The following is a 20,176-nucleotide window of genomic DNA, read 5'->3' as shown; positions in this document are numbered from 1 at the left end:
CTCCACTTCCTGTTGATAGAGACTAGACTAGATAGAGATAGTGTTAAACAGAGATGACGTCCACAAACAAGATCCTCACAAACTTTCCCTCGCTGTCAAGATTTTTAAGGATGAGGTGCAGACCCATGTTGACGGCATCATCCGGAGACCTGGTAATAGGCAGACTGCAGTGGGTCCAGCTGGGTACCTGTGAAACTCTTGAAGTGGTCACGCACAAGGCGTTCAAAGGAATTCATGACCACAGATGTCAAGTCAACAGGCCTGTCGTCATTAAGACCTGAGTCTGCTGCTTTTTTGGGGTATGATAGTGGAGCGTTTGAAGCAAGACGTTGAGGCAGGATGGAGACACAAGATCTGGGCCCACCGCTTTGTTGACCTTTTATTATTTGAAGAGCCGCCCCAAGTCTTGTTCATGGATAGTCAACGGAGAAGTCGGAGATGTTGAAGTAGTCGGTGGTGTGATTTGGTGGGTGTGTGGAGTCAAAGTGTCCTTTTCAAAGCTGCAGTAAAAGCTGTCCAAGTTGTCAGCTAGCCCCCTATTGTCTACTGGGTGGGGGGAGATTGTTTCTTGTAATTAGTTATCAATTGTAATCCTTACCAGACTGATTTGAAGACGAAGAATGACATCATTATGCGCCGCCCGCCACCTGTTTTTTCAGCTAGAGAAACAGTGACTAATATGAAGAGAAGACACGTGAGATACGCTACTTTTGTTTAACCCGTCATTATAACGCCAAAACGAACTGGCATCTCCACAATACCATCACACAGCCAAAGTAAAAAAGAAATGCAGTTATTTTACGATGCAATGGCTGGCTGAGTTTGTGCAAAAACATGAAGCTGGGAGATATTTTTTTCTTTTTCGAGTGTTAAAGGTCTCTGCAAAACATTGTGAAGTCAAAGTAGCCAGTGAATTTTTGGAAGGAGAAGTGTGGACAGAATGGAAGATGGACTGCATCAAGCATCACATTCAGCACAAAAATCATTTGAAAGCAGTTGAAACCCACGTAAGATGGAGATCAGTACCTTGTTGGGGAAAACACCAAAGACCAAAGAGGAACAAGCTATTACTCGTGAAGAAAAAAGTTCTCATTGACAATATTCTGCTCGACATCAACATGAATGCATCCATGCAGTTAGTTTAACAAATTCCCAACCACATGGAAAAGTATGTTTGTATACCAGAAAGCTGACGTAGCAAAAATTCTGGCTTTGAATTTTTTAAAGTTTAATGTAGTGCCAAATGAGATGGTGTGTCGTGTTAAAAATGCACTTTGGCACGCACTCATTGTAGATGAGAGCACAGACATAAGACAACGCATGTCTGTATTTTACATAAAGGGAGGAAAATAACCATAAAACTGTTTGGTTGGATCATTCAGCTGTCAGTTGGCACTGATGAGCATATTGTGCAAGCAATAATTACATTTTACACCAAGCATGAACTGGACCTCCACAGAATGGAGATGCTGACCTCCGATTGTACCTCAGTAATAGCAGGAAAACACTATGGTGTTGTAGCTTTATTAAAGCTGCAAATATCCCACCTAACTGAACACTGTGTGGCCGATAGAGAGGACTTGGGCTTTAATGATGCGTGGAAAAATGTACATTTGATGCGTGATGTGGAAACTCTTAGAACAGTTTCTTCCATTTTCTCAAGATCCACTGTAAATAGGGGAAAACATGAAGAACTCGCAAAGATTTTGAATGATACATTGTCATTCAGGCCTCCAAACGAAGTACAATAGCTGTCGTGGCACCAAGCGGTGAATGCTGTTCTTAAAGAGAAAAGACCCCAATTGGGCCTTCAAGAGAATTGATCCCACCTAGAGTAGGGGTCGGGAACCTTTTCGACAGAGAGCCATAAAGGCCAAATATTTTAAGATGTAATTTCAAAAGAGCTGTACAACATTTTAACAACTAAATACAGGTTTATTTGCGCATTTATGTTAGACCAACACTTTTAGAATACAACAAGTCTCTGCATTCTTTTAAATAACATAGTTACGCTGTTGCTAACCAATGATGACAAAAGTACTTCTTACCATTAATGTGACTTCTGGTGCTGCATGGTTTTGCTGATTGCTTAATGGTCTGTTTCATGTTGTTAGATTAATCTTCATGCAGGCGTTGAGACTTCCATCTGTTAATCCTGAACGTAATTCGATTTGATTTGCCATCATGATGGCATGATGGTGAACAGTTCTTGCCGACAAAGGCACATCTTTTATTTGTTTCATTATCTTGTCTTTATGTGAAGTTGTCAAAATGTTTATTAGCAACAAGTATGAATGCTTTGGCATACGCCCAATTGAGACACACAGCAGAACCCTCTCTCTCTCTCCACAAAGGTTGTCCATTCTTGTTGAAAGCTTCAGGACTCCTCATCTTTTTTTTCTTTGAGCGACTTTTGTCAAAAGCTTTTCCATAATTAGTTGTTCGGACCTGATCGGTGTTCGACCCTTCTGCGCCTGCACACATCGACTGCCACACCAGACTACGGCAACCCCACTAGAACATACTGTTTCTCTGTCATTTGCATTGCCTGCATGAGAGAAATCACATGTACAGTATGTTGTTATGAGGGCTCTGCGAGCCATATGGATCCATCAAAAGGGCCAGGTAAGGCTCGCCAGCCATAGGTTCCCAACCCCTGACCTAGGGAGTGAACCTGGGACACTGAGATTCACTGCTGAACCCTCTCGAATGTCGTGGGTCTATCAGCGAAACACTTGATGATGGAAGGAAGCCCACTTCATAAACCATAGGGTGCCATCACTGAATTGAACATTCTACAGAACCTCATCGGAGCCTAAAAATGTGGATGAATAGAGGGATATTAACATCTAATCCGACATAATACATCTGATCATTTGGCGAACCAGTGACTGCTGTAAAAGGGCAGCTGACAACAAGGGAAAGATCTTGTGATAGCCTGAAAAGACAGCTGGCGGGAGGGAATAGACCCCAACGGGGCCACCTCGGGCTAGCAACCCATGGCGGCGGGGCCCAGGACAACTATTCAATGGGCTCCACCCAACATAGCTATGAAAAATTGTAAGAGGAAAACACCCCCTGTGCCAGGGAGATTGGAAGATGGCTCATTGGCAGACAACATGGTAATGAACACAGGAACGAAAAAGACTATGAGATCGTTTATCAGCATTAATGAAGCTCTGACAGTCAAAGCAGGACTTAAGACAGATCTGCGTTTGTGGTTGGGCAAAGGTTACTGCCACTCAGGGCCTGAAGATTCACCCGGGCAGGAAACAAAGAAAGGACAGCGGGTAAGTTGCATCGACACCTACTTTTTGAGAAGCAGGATGAGTCAGTCGGCAGAAGTTCAGCACCAGGACACACACCACAGTCTGCAGGACATCAACACCCCTGTCCCAGTGGAGGAGGAGGAGGAGGAAGAGGAACAGGACACAGGAGAGCAACCTTGACCCAATCCACCACTACAATCAACCACAGAGAGGAAGATCCAGGGGCGTAGGCCATGGATCAAATGGCCAAAGTTCTACGAAAAGACTTTGTGGAAGAAGGTAAACATGGATCTCTGCAGCATATGGGAAGGGATCAGAGGCACCAATACAAAGGAGCTGGACAGGATGGGTGATCATCCATATGTATGGGACAGAACAATTTGGAGTGGCGGAAGACAAACAGGCTGCCCCAGCTATCTCCAAAAAGTCCAGAAGGCAGAACGATAGATTGCCTCATCAAGGAGAGGAGGCAGCTAAAGAAGCTGTGGAGGATGGCCACAGAAGAGGAGAAGGACGTCCCTCGGACTCCAATATCTCTGAGTAACCTGGATGTTGAAGAGGCTTCACAATGAAAATTGAGTTTACAGGAGGGTTGTTTGGCGATTTATGTTTTGCTGTAGTTAAAAGCAAATATTTATACTTTAAAGAGTACACAGGTTAACAACTATATTGTCGTTTTCATTGTAAACATGGTAAAGCAATCAAAAGCACTTGAAGATTGGTCAAGCCCAGAGAAATGCAGAGGGTTGCGTCAGGAAGGGGATCAGACTTAAAACTTTGCCAAACTAATATGGGTGTTGATCAAAAAAAAAATCCCAAACTTGATCGGTCGTGGCCAAGTTTAACAACACCAACTCCTGGTACCGTTAACCTGCAGGGCGTTTGTGGAATTCAGCTACTGTGGGTCGAAGATAAAGAAGAGGAGGAAAGCGGATTTCTCGGAAGAAGAAGAAGAGGAATATACAGAGCCTCCAACTCAGGGTAGGGACTTTGAATGTTTGGACTATGACAGGAAAAGCTCGGGAGGTGGTTGACATGATGATTAGGACAAAGGTTGATATATTGTGCATCCAAGAGAGCAGGTGGAAAGGTAGTAGGGCTTGACGTTTAAGGGCAGGGTTTAACCATGGAGTAGATGGGAGGAGAAATGGTGTTGGGGCTATTTTAAAGGGAGAGCTGGCTAAGAATGTCTTGGAGGTGAAAAGAGTTTAACTTAGCACCACAGGTAAAATGTGACCTAGAGTTGAAAGAAAAATTCTGGAAGGAACTAGATTATCTAGTTCTGAGCATCCCCAGACACAGAGAGAGTTGTGATTGGTGCAGATTGTAATGCACATGTTGAAGGAAACTGGGGCAGTGAAGAAGTGATGGGTGAGTAGGGCATCCAGGAAAGGAACTTTGAGGGACAGATGGTGGTGGACTTTGTAAAAAGGATGGAAATGGCAGCAGTGACTACTTTTTCCAGAAAAGGCAAGAACATATGGTGACCTACAAGAGCGGAGGTAGAAGAACGCAAGTGGATTATATTTTGTGCAGACGATGTAATATGAAGGAGATTACCGACTGTAAAGTAGTGGTAGGGGAGAGTGTAGCTCAACAGCATAGGATGGTTGTGTGTTGGACGACTCTGCTAGTGGGGAGGAAGAGTAAGAAGACAAAGATAGAGCAGGGAACCATGTGGTGGAAGCTGAGAAAGGAAGAAAAACAATCTAACTTTGGCTGTCCCTCGATTGCGCTCATTTCTAATCCAATCCAACCAGCTCAATCCTAGAGAGAACCTCAACATCTTCATTTACCTCCACCTCCAGCTCTGCTTCCCATTGTCTCTTCAGTGCCACCATCTCTAAGTCATACATTATGGCGGGAGTCACCACTGTTATGAACTTTGCCCTTCATCCTAGCAGAGACTCTTCTGTCACATAACACACCAGACATCTTCTACAAGCTGTTCCAACCTGCTTGGACCCGTTTCTTCACTTCCTTACCACACTCAACATTGCTCTGGATCAGGGGTCCTACGCCTCGCAAGCCGTATCTCGCTCTTTTGATGGTTGCAAATGGCTCATAGAGCCCTCATACCAACATACTGTACATGTCCTTTCTGTCGCGTAGGCAACGGAAATGCGGCATTGACAGTTTGACCAAGTAGGGTTGCCGTAGTTTCATGTCCAATACGGTAGTCGATGTGCGCAGGTGCAGAAGGGTCAAATGCAAATCGTGTCGAAACATCTAATTGTGGAAACAGTTTTGACAAAGGTCGCTCAAAGACAAAAAGATGAATCCCAGTTTTTGGCAAGAATGGACAGAGGAATTCGCCTTGTTGGAGAGAGAAGGTTCTCCCGTTTGTTTAAATTATAATGACAAAATTGTGACGATGAAATACTCAAATATAAAACGCCAATTTTGACACATGCCATACTACGTTTGCATAAAAATAGGTGCAGCAGGAAGAAAGCATGTCAAGAGCTACTTTCCAGAGTCCATCATACCATCATCAATCAAAGTGAATTACGTTCATGATTAACGGATGGAAATCTCAACACCTGCATGAAGCTTAATTTACGACGTATGAAAAAGACTATGAAGTCATCAGCAAAACCATGCAGCACCAGAAGTCACATTAATGGTAAGAAGTACTTTTGTCATCATTGGTTAGCAACAGCGTAACTATGTTATTTAAGAGAATGCAGAGACTTGTTGTATTCTAAAAGTGTTGGTCTAACATAAATGCGCAAATAAACCTGTATTTAATTGTTAAAATGTTGTATGGCTCTTTTGAAATTATGGCTCTCTCAGTCAAAAGGTTCCTGACCCTTGCTCTGGATTGTTAGCCCAAAGTATTTAAAGTACTCAACCCTCGCTATCTCTTCTCCCTGGTCCCTCACCGTTGCCCCTCCACTCCTTTTATTCATGCAGATATATTCTGTTTTACTTTGGCTATACTTCATTCATCTTTCTATTTGTTCCTCCACCTGCTTCCACTGCAGATCACAATGTCATCTGCGAACATCATGGTCCAAGGGGTTTAACCTCATCTGTCAGCCTATTCATTACCATTGCAAAAAGGAAGGGGCTCAAGAGCTGATCCCTGATGCAGCCCCATCTCCATCTTAAACTCATCTGTCACACCTCAGCCACACCTCACCACTGTTCTGCTGCCATCATACATGTCCTGTACTATTCTAACATACTTCTCTGCTACACCAGACTTATGCATGCAGCACCACAATTTTTAGGGTTTCTCTTGACCCACAAAGATTATTCATATGAGGGAAAAACATACAGAAAACTAAAAGTTATGGGTCATTTTAGCTGTCACGAGAATATATGCATTATCATTGCATACTGTACAACAATAGTCTAAGATGCCTTTCACAGTTCCTTTAGCCTCTCATACAGAAGGCTCCTCATCCATCAAGCTAATTCTAAAGACTGTTATACATTACCAGCACAGTGAGAGACCAAGACGGAGAAAACGGGACTGTAATGAAACACCCTCCACTAGTGAATGAGAGTTAAAGTGGTCCAACAGACCTGTCAGGCTGCTAGACTATGGCTAATTATTTCTGCGACCTCTTTGTCTGAAGTCTCCCGTCTCCAATGTACTCTGCGGCACTAACGCCCCTCCCGACTCTGTCAATGCTATTTGTCACTCCGTCTGTCATGTCTTTCTATCAGTCTCCTCCTCTTCTCATCCCCTTTGTAATTTGCAAGTCAATAGCATTTCCTCTGTGAGAGTTAAGGTTGCAGGGAGTTTTAAAGAGGTCTATTATTTCATCAGGGAGATGACACATTGGCATTATAATCCTCTTCAGATTTTACACACTCACTCACAAAGCTAAGTTTAAACTCAGAAGTTCTAAAGTAGATACATTTATGATGTATAATTGAAGAGGAAGACTGCATTGAGAAAGTTTCTGTCTTCTTAACCATTTAGACACTGAATACGGAGGCTCATCTCAAAAAATGGAATAAATTCACTCACGTAACAAATGGCGCTAGAAAAGTCATAGCTATCATGCCCACTGCCCCTTCAGTCGCACAGGACATTACTCAACCATGACATGATTATCTCACACTATTGCAATCAGGACGCAGGTTTAGGACAGAAAGGCGCAGAAAGTCTATTTTGGGGAAAAGCCTCCTTCCCGCTATCACAGCTACCTTAAAAGAGAGGCCCTGCTGATTGTTGTGTTGTGATTTGTGTTTTTTTTTTTTTTCCCCCACAATGTTGATCGTGCGGACTCCATGCAGGGCACTCCCCCCAGTTCAAGGAGCAATTAGGCATTCGTCTCAAGGTTAATGGAAGTTAGTTGCTGTATTGGCACAAGAATAAAAGAAGCAGGACAACAGATGAAAATGATGGACTTTCAACAACTGATCCTTTCACACATACAGTGAGGAAAATAACTATTTAAACAACCTGTGGCTTTGCAAGGTCTACCATTTTCAAATCATGGGTCTGAAATTTTCACCTCAGGTGCATGTCCACTGTGAGAGATGTAATCTAAAAATATTTTTAAAAAGCCAGAAATCACAATGTATGATTTTTTTTTAAATACTTTATTTGTATGTTAGTGCTGCAAATACGTATCTGAACACCTATGAAATAATGTCAATATTTGGTATAGTTGCCTTCCAGGAAAGGAACTTTGAGGGACAGATCGTGGTGGACTTTGCAAAAAGGATGAAAATGGCAGTAGTCAACACCTTTTTACCAGACGAGCCAGGAACATAGGGTGATCAACAAGAGTGTAATTAGAAGCACCCAGGTGGATTACAGTACATTTTATGCAGACAATGTAATCTGAAGGAGGTTACTGACTGTAAGGTAGTGGTAGGGGAGAGTGTAGCTCGACCACCAACCACGTGCGTTTCACTTTAGCTCAGAAATTCTTCATCTGTCGGTATAAAGTTTTATGCCTTCCATTGATATCCTTGGGGAACTGATTGTTCATTCCAAACAAAGTTCCTTTAAGATCCTAACCTTTGGATCTTACATTTTCTAATGAAAGTGTTCAAACTTTGCGACAATATGACAAAGTCTATTTCCTGGATGAGGGGCTCCTAATCAATGGACTCAATGGAAAGTAATCTTCAATCGAAGAGCTGGGAATCTCCATAACCAGTTGATTTGTTGGCATCTTTTTTTTGCAGCAGAGCTGATGTATGGCACTCAAGAAGTTACCATTGCTCGAGAGGGTGGTAAAAGAGACGACATTAAAAAAAAGAAAAAAAAAAAACCCACCATCTGACGTTGAAATAAGCCTGTAAAAAGTGCCAACCTACACAAGACGGGGGTGAAGGTATCACAATGTACAGTTTGAAGAAGACTTCCAAAGAAGAAACATACAGGCATTACCACAAGTTGCAAACTATTAATCAACAAGAAGAATCAGAAGACCAGATTGGATTTTGTAAAGAAGTAGAGAGCCACACATGTATTTGAAGTTTTTTGGACTGATGAGACCAAGATTGACCTCTACCAAAGTGATGGAAAGGCCGAAGCATGGACAAAGAAAAGATCTGCTTTTGATCAAAAAACACACAAGCTCATCTGTGAAGCATGGTGTCATGGTTTGGGCTTGCATTGCTGCTTCTGGGAACGGACTCACTGGTCTTTAGATGTAACTCATGATGGTAGCAACAGAGTGAATTCTGAAGTCTACAAAACCATTTTGTCTGGCAATTTACAGAAAAATGCTTTCAAACTAATCAGGAGAATCTTCATCATGCAACAAGGCAAGCACACTTCAAACAAAAAAAGGACTTAAACAGGGGGAAAAGTTGAAGGTCTTAGACTGGCCAAGTCAATTACCGCACCTTAACCTAACAGAGCATGCATCTACTGAAGAGGAGACTGAAGAGAGAAATGCCCAGAAAAAAACCTAAACAAAACAGAAAGAGGCTCCACTAAAGGCCTGGAAAGGCATTTCAACTGAAGAATGCAACAAGTGAAATCAATGGGTCGCAGGCTTGATCTAATTATTGCACGTAAGGCTTATGCCACCAAATATGAAATGTTATTCACTTTAAGTTAATTTAATGTTAGGAACAGCAACAAAAACAGGAGCCAACTGTTACTAAGCTACGCACACTCCATTACAATTCAGCTTTGTTTGGCCGCAATGCTTGTTCTTCAACAGTCTTTGTGTGTATTGTCCCATCCCTACAGGAAATGTGTCATGTCATGGTAAAGAGAAAAAAATACAAGGAATCCGATCATTTCATATCAGAATTAAGGGCTCTTCTAAATGTAGATAAATATTTGACAAGATCTGCCAATAAGACAGCAGTAACGGGGAACAATTAATAATGGTCTTACTTATGTATTGGATTGCTGTTTACTGAGGTGCATTCACCTTTTAGTTATTCCTGTGCAATTTTGGAATCTGTAGACTTGAATAGTTTCAGTGTTAAACACAGCCATATGGCATATGTGTCACTTGATATGTACGTGTAAATACAAACCAAATTCCAGTGAAGTTGGGAGGTTGTTTAACATACATTAAAAACATAATATACAATGATTCACAAATCATGTTAAACCTATATTTATTTGAATAGACTACAAAGATGAGATTTATAATGTTCAAACTGATAAACTTTGTTTTTAGCAAATACTGTAATCAACTTCAAATTTTATGGCTGCAACGGGTTCAAAAAAAACTGGGACAGGATGCAAAAAAGACCAAGAAAGTTGAGGAATGACCATCAAACAACTGTTTGGAACATCCGACAGGGGACCTTGATTGTGTATAAAAGGTGCTTCGCTGCATTGCTGTTATTTACAGGGAAAGATGAATTGAGGTTCACCTCTTTGTGAACAAGTGCGTGAGAAAACAAAGGATAATGTTCCTCAACATACAATTGCAAGGAATTTAGGGATTTCATCATCTACGGTGCACAATAAAATCATAAGGTTTAGAGAATCTGGAGAAATCACTGCATGTAAGCATCAAGGCCTAAAATCAACATTGAATGCTCGTAAGGCACTGCAACAAAATGGTCAACGTCTAAAGGATATCACTACATGGGCTCAGGAACACTTCAGAGAACCAATGTCAGTAAATAGTTTGGTACTACATCCGTAAGTGCAACTTAAAGTAGGACTGACATCCCTATAAACATTCTAAAATAGATATTGTAATGAAAAATACATATAACAGTATTCACTTCAATGTCTATACGAAAAAAAAGTGAGCGGAGAGCACGTCATCCATGGACAAAGTTGCGCAATTGAGTGTCCCTCGACATCCAAGTGGTCGCCATATTAGTCGCGTCCTCTGTCCTTGACGTCATCGTCTCTTCCGTCGTTGAAAACGCGCAGTGCCTGCGACTATGGAAGCCAAACAACAGAGATATTCGCATTTTTCCGACGACCTTTCTGACACCGAAGCTCTTTTCGAAAAGGACAACACCACACAACCGAGTGAAGTTACCGGGGCAATATTACACTATTGTTTCGAGCCCTCAGGGCAATATTACACTATTGTTTCGAGCCATATTCAGATGATATCCGATCACGGCCAAACTACATCCTGTCCGATCCACTTCCGCGGCGGAGATGAGCCATCGCAGCTCATCGCAGCCGGCCAGTGTGGCTTATGACACAACTGAGCGGTGCTGCTTTAGGGGGGTGCTCGCAGTCGAATTGGGGCGGTTAATGTACGCACGCGACTGAGTAACACATTCTCGGCTAGGTTCTTCAAAGCCGCCCCCATCGCAAAGCCCAACGCGCAGCCTTCCCAGAAGCTGTGACCGCCGAACGCGGCGCCTCAGCCGGTGTGGCTGAGTTTCGGCACCTGTGGTTGCATATAAGGAGGAGGTGGAGCTGAGCTATGTTGCTTTTAGGGGTATGTTCAAAGTCGCCGCAGTACGCGATGAACACTATCAAGACATTGTTGGCTGGGTGACACGCACATCGACACATTTCATACGCGGATCTTTTGTTACGTTATGAGAGAGACCGATTACGTGGTCCGCCCGAAATTATTATTTTTTTTAGTAGCTGTATGCGCGCATAAACACATTTCATACGCGGATCTTTTCCTACATTATGAGGGAGAACGATTACGTGGTCCGCCCCAAACTATTTATTTTTTATTTTTTGAGCTGTATACACACCTACCTGTTATTTGGAACCCACGAAGCTCTCGTCCTCTGCACCCGTGCAATCCATTTTTCACAACGAACAGGGTCTGTTTCAAACTTATGAAGGGTAATTCCATTCTCCCGAGTGTTCAAGCAATGTCCAGCAATGCAATGAGCCGGCATTTTGGCTAACACGAAGGAACAACGAGCTATCTTCAAGGAGGTAAAACTAATGGAAAAAAAAGAGTCCACTAGGGGGGCGCCTCTGTCCTGTACGTCACTTCCTGCTTCTTCTCGAAAACAAATCCCTCGAGAGGATTTTCATGGCGGGAGTTACAAAAAGCTGTATGTCAAAATCACGTTTTGTGGTGAAAAAAACACATGGGACCATATTGGCTGTGGGTTTTTCATTAATAGTATACCAAAAATCATCCGTTTGACGACACTTGATCTTCAAAATCTACTATGCAAAGCAAAAGCCATTTATCAACAACATCCAGAAATGCTGTTGGCTTCTCTGGGCAAGAGCTCATCTAATATGGACTGATGCAAAATGGAAAAGTGTTTTGTGTTTCGAAGATTCAGCATTTCAAATTATTTTGGGAACTCTTGGACGTCATGTCCTCTGGGGCAAAGAGCAAAATAACCATCCATGGGACTGTATTAGTGTCAATGGCGTGGATAACTTACACACCTGTGAAAGCACCATTAACATTGCAAGGTCCATACAGGTTTTGAAGAAACATGCTGCCATCCAAGCAATGTCTTTTTCATGGACACCCCTGCTTATTTCCGCAAGACAATACCAAACAACACCCTGCACGCGTTTCAAGAATGTGGCTTTGTAGTAAAAGAGTGTGTGTACTAGACTGGCCTGCCTGCAGTCCAGACCTCTCTCTCATTGAAAATGTGTGCAAGAACAGATACCCCGGACTGTTGAACAGCTGAAGCTGATCATTAAGCAAGAATGGGAAAGAATTTCACCGACAAACCTTCAACAAATAGTGTCCGCAGTTCCCAAACGTAAATGTGATGTGAAAAGAAAATGTGATGTAACACAGTGGTAAATTTGACCCTTTCCCAGCTATTTAGGAATGTATTGCTGCCATAAAATTCCAACTTAATCATAATATGCTAAAAATAAAATGTATCACTTTGAACACTAAATATCATGGCTTTTTAGTGTATTCCATTAAATACAGCTTGAAAATGATTTGGAAATCATTTTATGCCCGAGACCCTTGCGAGGATTAGTGGCTCAGAAAATGGATGGATGTATTCTGTTATTATTTGTTTAACACAATGTCACAACTTCATTAGAACTGCATTTGTAGACAGTTAAAAAATACAAATAAATCTGAGCGAACATTAAATTAGAAGAGGACACTTGGAAACGCAGTGTAATTCCAGCCTAATAGTCTTGCACCTGATTCAGTCCCACAACAGCAATAAATGTAAATAGCATAAGGCGCAATGTAACAACTGTGTTTTGATTTTCTCTGCCCTGATCTCTCACCTTTCTGCAGGTTGTTTCCTGGACTTGTTGACCTTGGCATAAAGCCCCTCCAGCTCATCGGCAGTGGGTTGAGACTGTTTGGTCTCCAAGGTCACAGGAGTTGCAGGGGAAGGGGTGCGGTCTATCAGCTGCAGCGAGTTTGGTTGGAGGAAGTTGTTGATCTGGGCATAGTTGGGGTCGTTGTTGTTATCCTCCACATGTGGGATGAAGCGTGGGTCAACGGACAGCTGGCCAGAATTAATTTCCGCATATCGTGGATCATAACTATTAGTGACAAAGGTTAGGGGGAAAGAGGGGGAAAATATTGTAATGACCCAGAACTTACTAGTTGTTTCATGCAAAATTCCTACCTGTCTCTGTGTTCAGGAAACCTGTCAACCTCCTCCTCACTCCAGGCCTCCAATTTGTTTTTTGCTACTTTCACTGCATTTTTGCTCTTGTCATCTCTCTTTCTACCAAACCTGTAAAAAAAAGTGACATTTGAGCTCAAAGAAAATCTGTGAATGACTTCAGGTTGATTGGTTGCTGATTTGATCCCAAAAAACACACCTAAACCTATTTGAGCAGGCATTAAATTACAATTTACACATTTTTTTTGAAGATGATGATCCTGAGAGATTATGGGCAACCATTCTTGTCATCACTTAATGCATTCATATTTAAAAGTTTACGTACGTTAACGGTTGCATCTTGTTTTTTTCTTGTATACCATTTACCATACCATTTAATATTTTCTCATTTTCTCAATAAATTTGCTGAGGCAATATAATGTCTGCATTTATCGCATTAACAAAACACTTCATTACCCCTTCCCCCAACCCAACTCTAACCCGACACACATCGGAACTTATTGGCGCAGTTAAAAGTGCCACAAAGGTTCAACACTAGAGTGAAGGGAAACATTATTACCATTTTTAGAGCTCTTTACTGGGTTTGACTCATCTGTTAGGGTAGTGTAAATTACCAACATCAATTCTTCACGTAGGTTTCTCCTCCTACCCATAATCTAATCCCGCACTGCATCACCATCAAACCTATAACATTCCTCTTGCCTAAACACCAGCGTAAGAGCTGCCACACTTATTTCTTTTTGTTAAATCTGGCCCCAGAACAGACCACTAATTACCTCACTCCTGCCATACACTTGCAGTTCCACGAATTCAAAAAGGAATGTCAGTATTGTTACCTTTGTATGCAAGATCAGGCATAACTACATTTAGCCATTATTATTCAGAATAGCAGATTTATCTGCTTGTGTAAACTGTTAGATAGCACCCCTCTCCAAAGACATACATAAGACATACAGACTGAGTGCCTTAATTAACATTCCAAGGGGGGCAGAGGTCCACAGCTGGACTCATTATACCTGCATTAATTAGGAGAATTACAAGTTAACTGAGGTATGGATGTAAATAAATGAATAAAAGAAATACATACATAATGAAAGAGGGACTTTGAATTATAGACCTGCACCTGCCATGAGGATATTTGCCATTGCTCCCTGTCCTGTTATCTTGTCCCATTTCCACCCCCAAAACTTCCATTTCAGCCCTGTTGTGGAGACGCAACTATGCCAATGGCCTGCCTATGCTTTTTTCTCCTACTTTTTTCGACTGATTAGATGACTCAAAATGAACGGGAATATTTCTTTTTTGGTTGTCACAACCAATAACATCACTTTGGTGCAACTGAATTGAAGAACAACAATGATTAAATGTCTGCTTTTGCCCACACATGAAATGGATAATTACAAGATTAAAAGCTCTACAGTAAAGTAGTAGTACAATTCATTATCAATATACAGTCGTACCTCGGTTTTCAAACATCTTGGTTTTCGTACAAAACGGTTTTCAAAAGAAAATTGAGATTCTTTTGCTTTGGTTTTCGAACGAAAATTGGTATTTGAACACCCCGACCAGGTGACCCACGATGATTTGTTATTGTGCTTTCGAACATACCCCCGAAAAAAACAGAAAAGACGTAACGCGTAATCTGCGCGGCACAACCAGTTGACTCACACTCCTCTGCTCAGGGACGTTTCCCAGCACTATCGTGACTTTTTTTTTCTTCAAATTGAGCAATATTAATCCCCGATCATGGCTCCAAAGAAGGCAAGTGGAACTGCTGGTGCTGAAAAAAAGGAAAGCTGTGCGTAAAACTGTCGACTTTAAGAAGGATTTCATAGCCGAGCATGAATCTGGTGTGCGTGTTTCTGAGCTATCGAAGCAGTATGGTATGGCGAAATCGGCAATCAGCACCATTCTGAAACACAAGGATGCCCTCAAAGCAAGTGTGTTGACCAAGCAGAGGCCACAGATCTTGGAGGAAGTTGAAAAGTTGCTTCTTATTTTTGTGAAGGAGCAGCAGTTAGCTGGGGATAGTGCTGGCGATGAAGGGAGGAGATGTCGTCTGATGAGGCTGAAGGTAGGAAGGATGTCTCAAGTAGATTCGTTCTTTGTGAAAAAGGGGCAAGTCACCCCCACCGGAGACTTCTGAAACTGTTGCTTTGCATTGCTTTTTTCTTTTGCTCCATTAACCCTCCGTTTAGTTGCAAGTTTTTTTTTTTTTTAACGTTACGTACTGTGCAAATAAAAAAACAATATACAGCATATACCCGCAACCTTCAAGGTGAAAGGCGGACTACACCCTGAAGTGGTCGCCAATCAGTCGCAGGTCAGATATCAACACCATCACTGAGCGGGACTTGATCTCATGCTGCCCGCACCAAAGTCAGGCGTGTGTACCACTACACCATCAGTGATTCCTCGTGCCAAAAGTGTCTTATAGTACAAATTTATTACTTATTTAGGTACCTCAACAAAATTTGGCAAGGAATACAAAAAATGTGTAACATACTATATAAAACCAAAATGAGGCTTAAAGAATAAAGATTCTTGACTTTTAGAGAAATCCTTACTAATCACTTCAAAGAATACATAAGAGTAGAGGGAAGACCAAACGGAGAGTAAAAAACAGCATTGGGTAGATGAGTGAAGAAAAAGCTCCAATGAAAGTGCTGCTCAGTTGGGGAGGAATAAAGAGCTTTAACTATTGACTGTGTGGGAGCAATGCTACAGCATTGAGGCACAGGAAGAACAGTTAATCAACCAAGCAGAACTGTTATCTCGGTAATTAGATTGCTCTGTATGTATTTTGAGAGGAGCGCACATATCTCATTGGAGTTGGCTGCAGAAAGAGAGAGCCTGCTGGAAGAGATTAACACTGTAAAGAGTTGCGTAACAGAGCTTCTCTTTCCCTAATGGTGCTACGTATGGAAAATATTGCAGGGTGGAAACGTACTAACATACACATCACACAAGTCAGTAAGTATTATGTTTGCTGTAGTATTCTGGTGAAGGTTCAGGTTACAACAGAAAGATGCACAAGGGTAAATCGGGTCTTTGAAACGAAGAGTGAAATCTCAATGAGCCAATGCAGGCTAGTTTTTGCTCGATAATCAAACATAGCCAGTAGGCACCAGTGTTTCTCAAGGACAAATATATTTATCAGAGTTTGTCTGGATACAAGCGGCCGAAATTAGTTTCCTCTGCAGGGTATCTGGGCTCTTCCTTAGAGATAGGGTGAGAAGCACGGTCATCCGGGAGAGGCTCAGTGTCGAGCCGCTACTCCTCCGCATTGAGAGGAGCCAGATGAGATGGCTGGGGCATCTGATTCGGATGCCTCCTGGACGGGACCCTGGTGAGGTGTTACGGCATGGCCCACCGGAAAGAGACCCCGAGGATGACCCAGGACACGCTGGAGAGACTATGTCTCTCGGGTGGCTTGGGAACGCCTTGGGATCCCTCTGGAAGAGGTGGAAGAGGTGGCTGGGGAAAGGGAAGTCTGGGTATCCCTGCTGAAGCTACTTCCCCCGCGACCCGACCCGGAAGAGTGGTAGATAATGGATGGATGGATGGAGTTTGTCTCTGAATGTCCTGCAGCTTCTGTCAGCAATTTGGCCCAAATCAATCTCTGTAAAATGCAGACGTTTCCACCAAAAAAAGAGGTTGTGAAAGAGGATGTCTATGAAATGTCAACCCAAAGCTAATCAAATTTTAAACAGCTGTGGTTAAAGTGTATTAAAATGCAGGAGAAGGCATGAAGCTCCCACACTTGGTTTTTATTTTTTTAAAAACATTTCTTGGAAGGGACAATAGTTGTAAGGTTGGGATTTCAGGACCACACAGATTAAATCTAATGTATTATTTTTTTTACATTTTTCCAAGATAAAACCTATGTGCAATCAATATCCCTACTGTGAATATCTAACACTACTGCTTAAAGGAAAATAATACCTTTTTTTAAATGATCCTAATCTAAGAGATGGTACAAAATTGAGGGAGACAGACACGCATGAGCGCACAGCATGGAGCTTTCAGGGGAACAAGTATGGAAATAGGGAAGGCTTGTTTTAATCAAGGCATGGTCAGTTCGCATACTTCACTCACATAGGAGATAACTTGCAACACTTTTTTTGTATAAACCGCTCTTTAAAAATCAATTGTTACAAAATACCCAGTGGTTTTCCTTCGGTGAAACAACCTTAACAACCTTTTGTTTCTTTGCAATTGGAAACCAAGTAATTGAAGCTCTTAGCACTGTGAGGCTTGCAAAGGAGCTGTGACTTGTAGGATCAGTCCTCACACATCCACAGAGAAGATATATCAACCCTACCTCATTGAGAAGACAGACATCTTGTGTGTGTGTTTCAGTCTGGCCACACAACCAGTGAGTTAGTTCTTACATGTGTGTGTCATCCCACATTAAGCAACAGATAATAGAGCATTAATCAATCACTCTTGGTATGAAGATAACTTGAAAGGACATTGGATGCGTAATCGCTTCCTGTGTCCAGTGTTTTTGTCAATCTGTGTATATGATCATGTACTGTATTATCAAATACTAATTGGTTGTGAGTGTTTCCTGTTGCCTCCTGAATACCTTTAATTAGCTGCTGAGTAATGGGCAGTCTGTAACTGAATTGGGTTTGAGATGTCTCGCCGATACCAATTCCTTCTGCACTTGAAACTGGCCATCCCTGTGGGTCAATTCAAATGTCATAACTCCAGAAGAACTGATGAATTTCATAGCTGATCAACACAAATGGAAGCCTCCACTCAGTGTTTCATTTGATAATTACCTTATATACAATAACTCACTGTTTCGATGACTGTGTCAAATTCCCAACTGGATGAGCCAATGGCAATAAAAAATGAGAAATAAAATAAAACTTTTAATTTCTCAATGGGATACCTGACATATGAAAAATGCCGCAGTTGAAATGACTGCTGCCAAAGACGATCACGTGCGATTAGCTCTCAGGCAATGACTAACCCTAATCTCCAAGTGAAATAAAACTTAAGTATGGGACAGCTTTGATTGGAGGTGATTTTAGGGTCATTTTGGTTGTTAAGAGATTGAAAAACAATGTTAAATTGCTTAACATCTGACAACAATTACGAGAGAAGTTATTTATCCTTTAACTGAAGCATTGATGGCATTTTGCACACAACTGCAGAGGGCTGAGCTCAAAAAGCACTCTGCTTGAAAAAGATGGAAAGAAGCAGGTTGCCGTAACATTAAGGAGAAAAATAAATCCTAAAAGCTGTTTGTGTGGGAAAGGATGAGGGCATTTCAAGGAAAAGCTTGATAGAGGCAGCCAGTTCAGGTGGAAGAAATGGAGATGCAGGAGCATGTTATGTGCCTTTATCTGCTGATATATATGCATGAGGATTTCCTCATCATCCTCAGTGTTGATTCTCCATCCCTCTGATATTTGACTGCCAACTCACTTCAGTGGTAGCAAACCTGCACAACCTTTCAGGAAAGCTGCCCGTTGCATTGAATGGATGGCAGAAAGTAGAGGGAGAAATTAATTTGTTTTCTCGCGGCTGGTGAAGGCGATAGCACCCCTGTCCATTTGCCAACAGTAGAAAGTTGTAAATTAGAATTGCGCCTCAGTAGTGCAGAAAGGATGCTGCCTTTGCTGGGGAAAAAAAACCCAAACTAATTTTCAACAATAATGCTTCTCTTTTTGTTTTTCTTTAAAAAATTAGGGTTAGGTTAGCAAAATTGTATGCTGGCCTTAATTTTGAGAAACTGTGTTGGAGGACAAGCTTGAGATTCAGAATGGATTCAAGTAATAACAGAATCTGCAGAATTTAAACAAATCATGTCTTAACGTGGAAATCAGTATTTAAGTCAGCTCAAATAAGCTTGTCACCGCCATGCATGCTGTGGAAGAACTTCACGGTGGGACATTTGCATCAACAATTTATAAGGTTCATCAAGGAATGAATAGAAATGTGGTACGGGAGCAATATCCATAGGAGAGAGCTTGGAGCTGTGGGCAAAACGAAGAGCTTAATGTATATTTTATAAAAAAAGAATAGTAATATGAATGAAGAGCCTCTTGAAGACTCTGGGATGGGGAGGGGGGGATAGCCTTTAAATGCCAGACGAGATGGTGGTTCAAAGAAATCCACCAGCCACTGCATTAACCCAAGGCAATATTAGCTAATGCTGCATCAGTTTGTTTAAATCAGCTTGAAAGTCATTTGATATTTCCATGGAAATGGTCACTCTAGCACCTTACCACACTGGGGTGTCCAAGGAGAGACAAGTATAGGACAGAGTCACCCCATTATATTGCGGTTTATCATTTTTAGCTTTTTTTTTTATATATACAGTATACAATCAGTGAGTTTTGACATAGGCGAGTTACGACCACCTATACTTTCGACCGCATCCAGAAGATGCCTTTTTCTTCTTTTTCTTTCAGCATGTCCCGTTAGGGGTTGTCACAGCGTGTCATCCTTTTCCATCCAAGCCTATCTCGTGCATCTTCCTCTCTAACACCCACTGTCCTCATGTCCTCCCTCACAACATCCACCAACCTTTTCTTTGGTCGTCCTCTCTGTCTTTTGCCTGGCAGCTCCATCCTCAGCATCCTTCTACCAAGATACACACTCTCTCACTTCTGAACATGTCCAAACCATCTAAATCTGCTCTCTCTAACCTTGTCTCCAAAATGTCAAACTTTGGCTGTCCCTCTAATGAGCTCATTTCTAATCATATCCAACATGTTCACAACAAGCGAGAACTTCAGCATCTTAATTTCTGCTACCTCCAGTTCTGCTTTCTGTTGTTTCTTCAGAGCCACCGTCTCTAATCCGTATATCATGGCCGGCCCCAACATTGTTTTATAAACTTTGCTCTTCATCCTAGCGGATACTTTTCTGTCACATACAACACCAGACACCTTCCACCAACTGTTCCATCGTGTTTGGACCAGTTT

The 20,176-nt window shown here is 41.9% G+C and overlaps 1 protein-coding gene across 6 annotated transcripts in view; it reads right to left on the bottom strand.

The window, feature by feature from the left end:
* pard3ba (par-3 family cell polarity regulator beta a) overlaps window positions 1-20,176 on the bottom strand; it is a 221,625-nt gene that overhangs the window by 66,266 nt on the left and 135,183 nt on the right. For all 6 annotated transcript variants that reach the window (XM_061803697.1, XM_061803714.1, XM_061803705.1 and 3 more), the window contains 2 exons: window positions 13,230-13,340; window positions 12,880-13,143 (listed from right to left, as the gene is read on the bottom strand). In XM_061803697.1, the coding sequence (XP_061659681.1) occupies window positions 12,880-13,143; window positions 13,230-13,340 (375 nt within the window). The remainder of the gene's footprint in view (window positions 1-12,879; window positions 13,144-13,229; window positions 13,341-20,176) is intronic.

The sequence above is a fragment of the Syngnathoides biaculeatus genome, chromosome 2, assembly GCF_019802595.1.
Source record: "Syngnathoides biaculeatus isolate LvHL_M chromosome 2, ASM1980259v1, whole genome shotgun sequence".
NCBI lineage: Eukaryota > Metazoa > Chordata > Actinopteri > Syngnathiformes > Syngnathidae > Syngnathoides > Syngnathoides biaculeatus.
The sequence above is the reverse complement of the archived record's forward strand: the minus strand, read 5'-3'. Positions and strand labels throughout refer to the sequence as shown.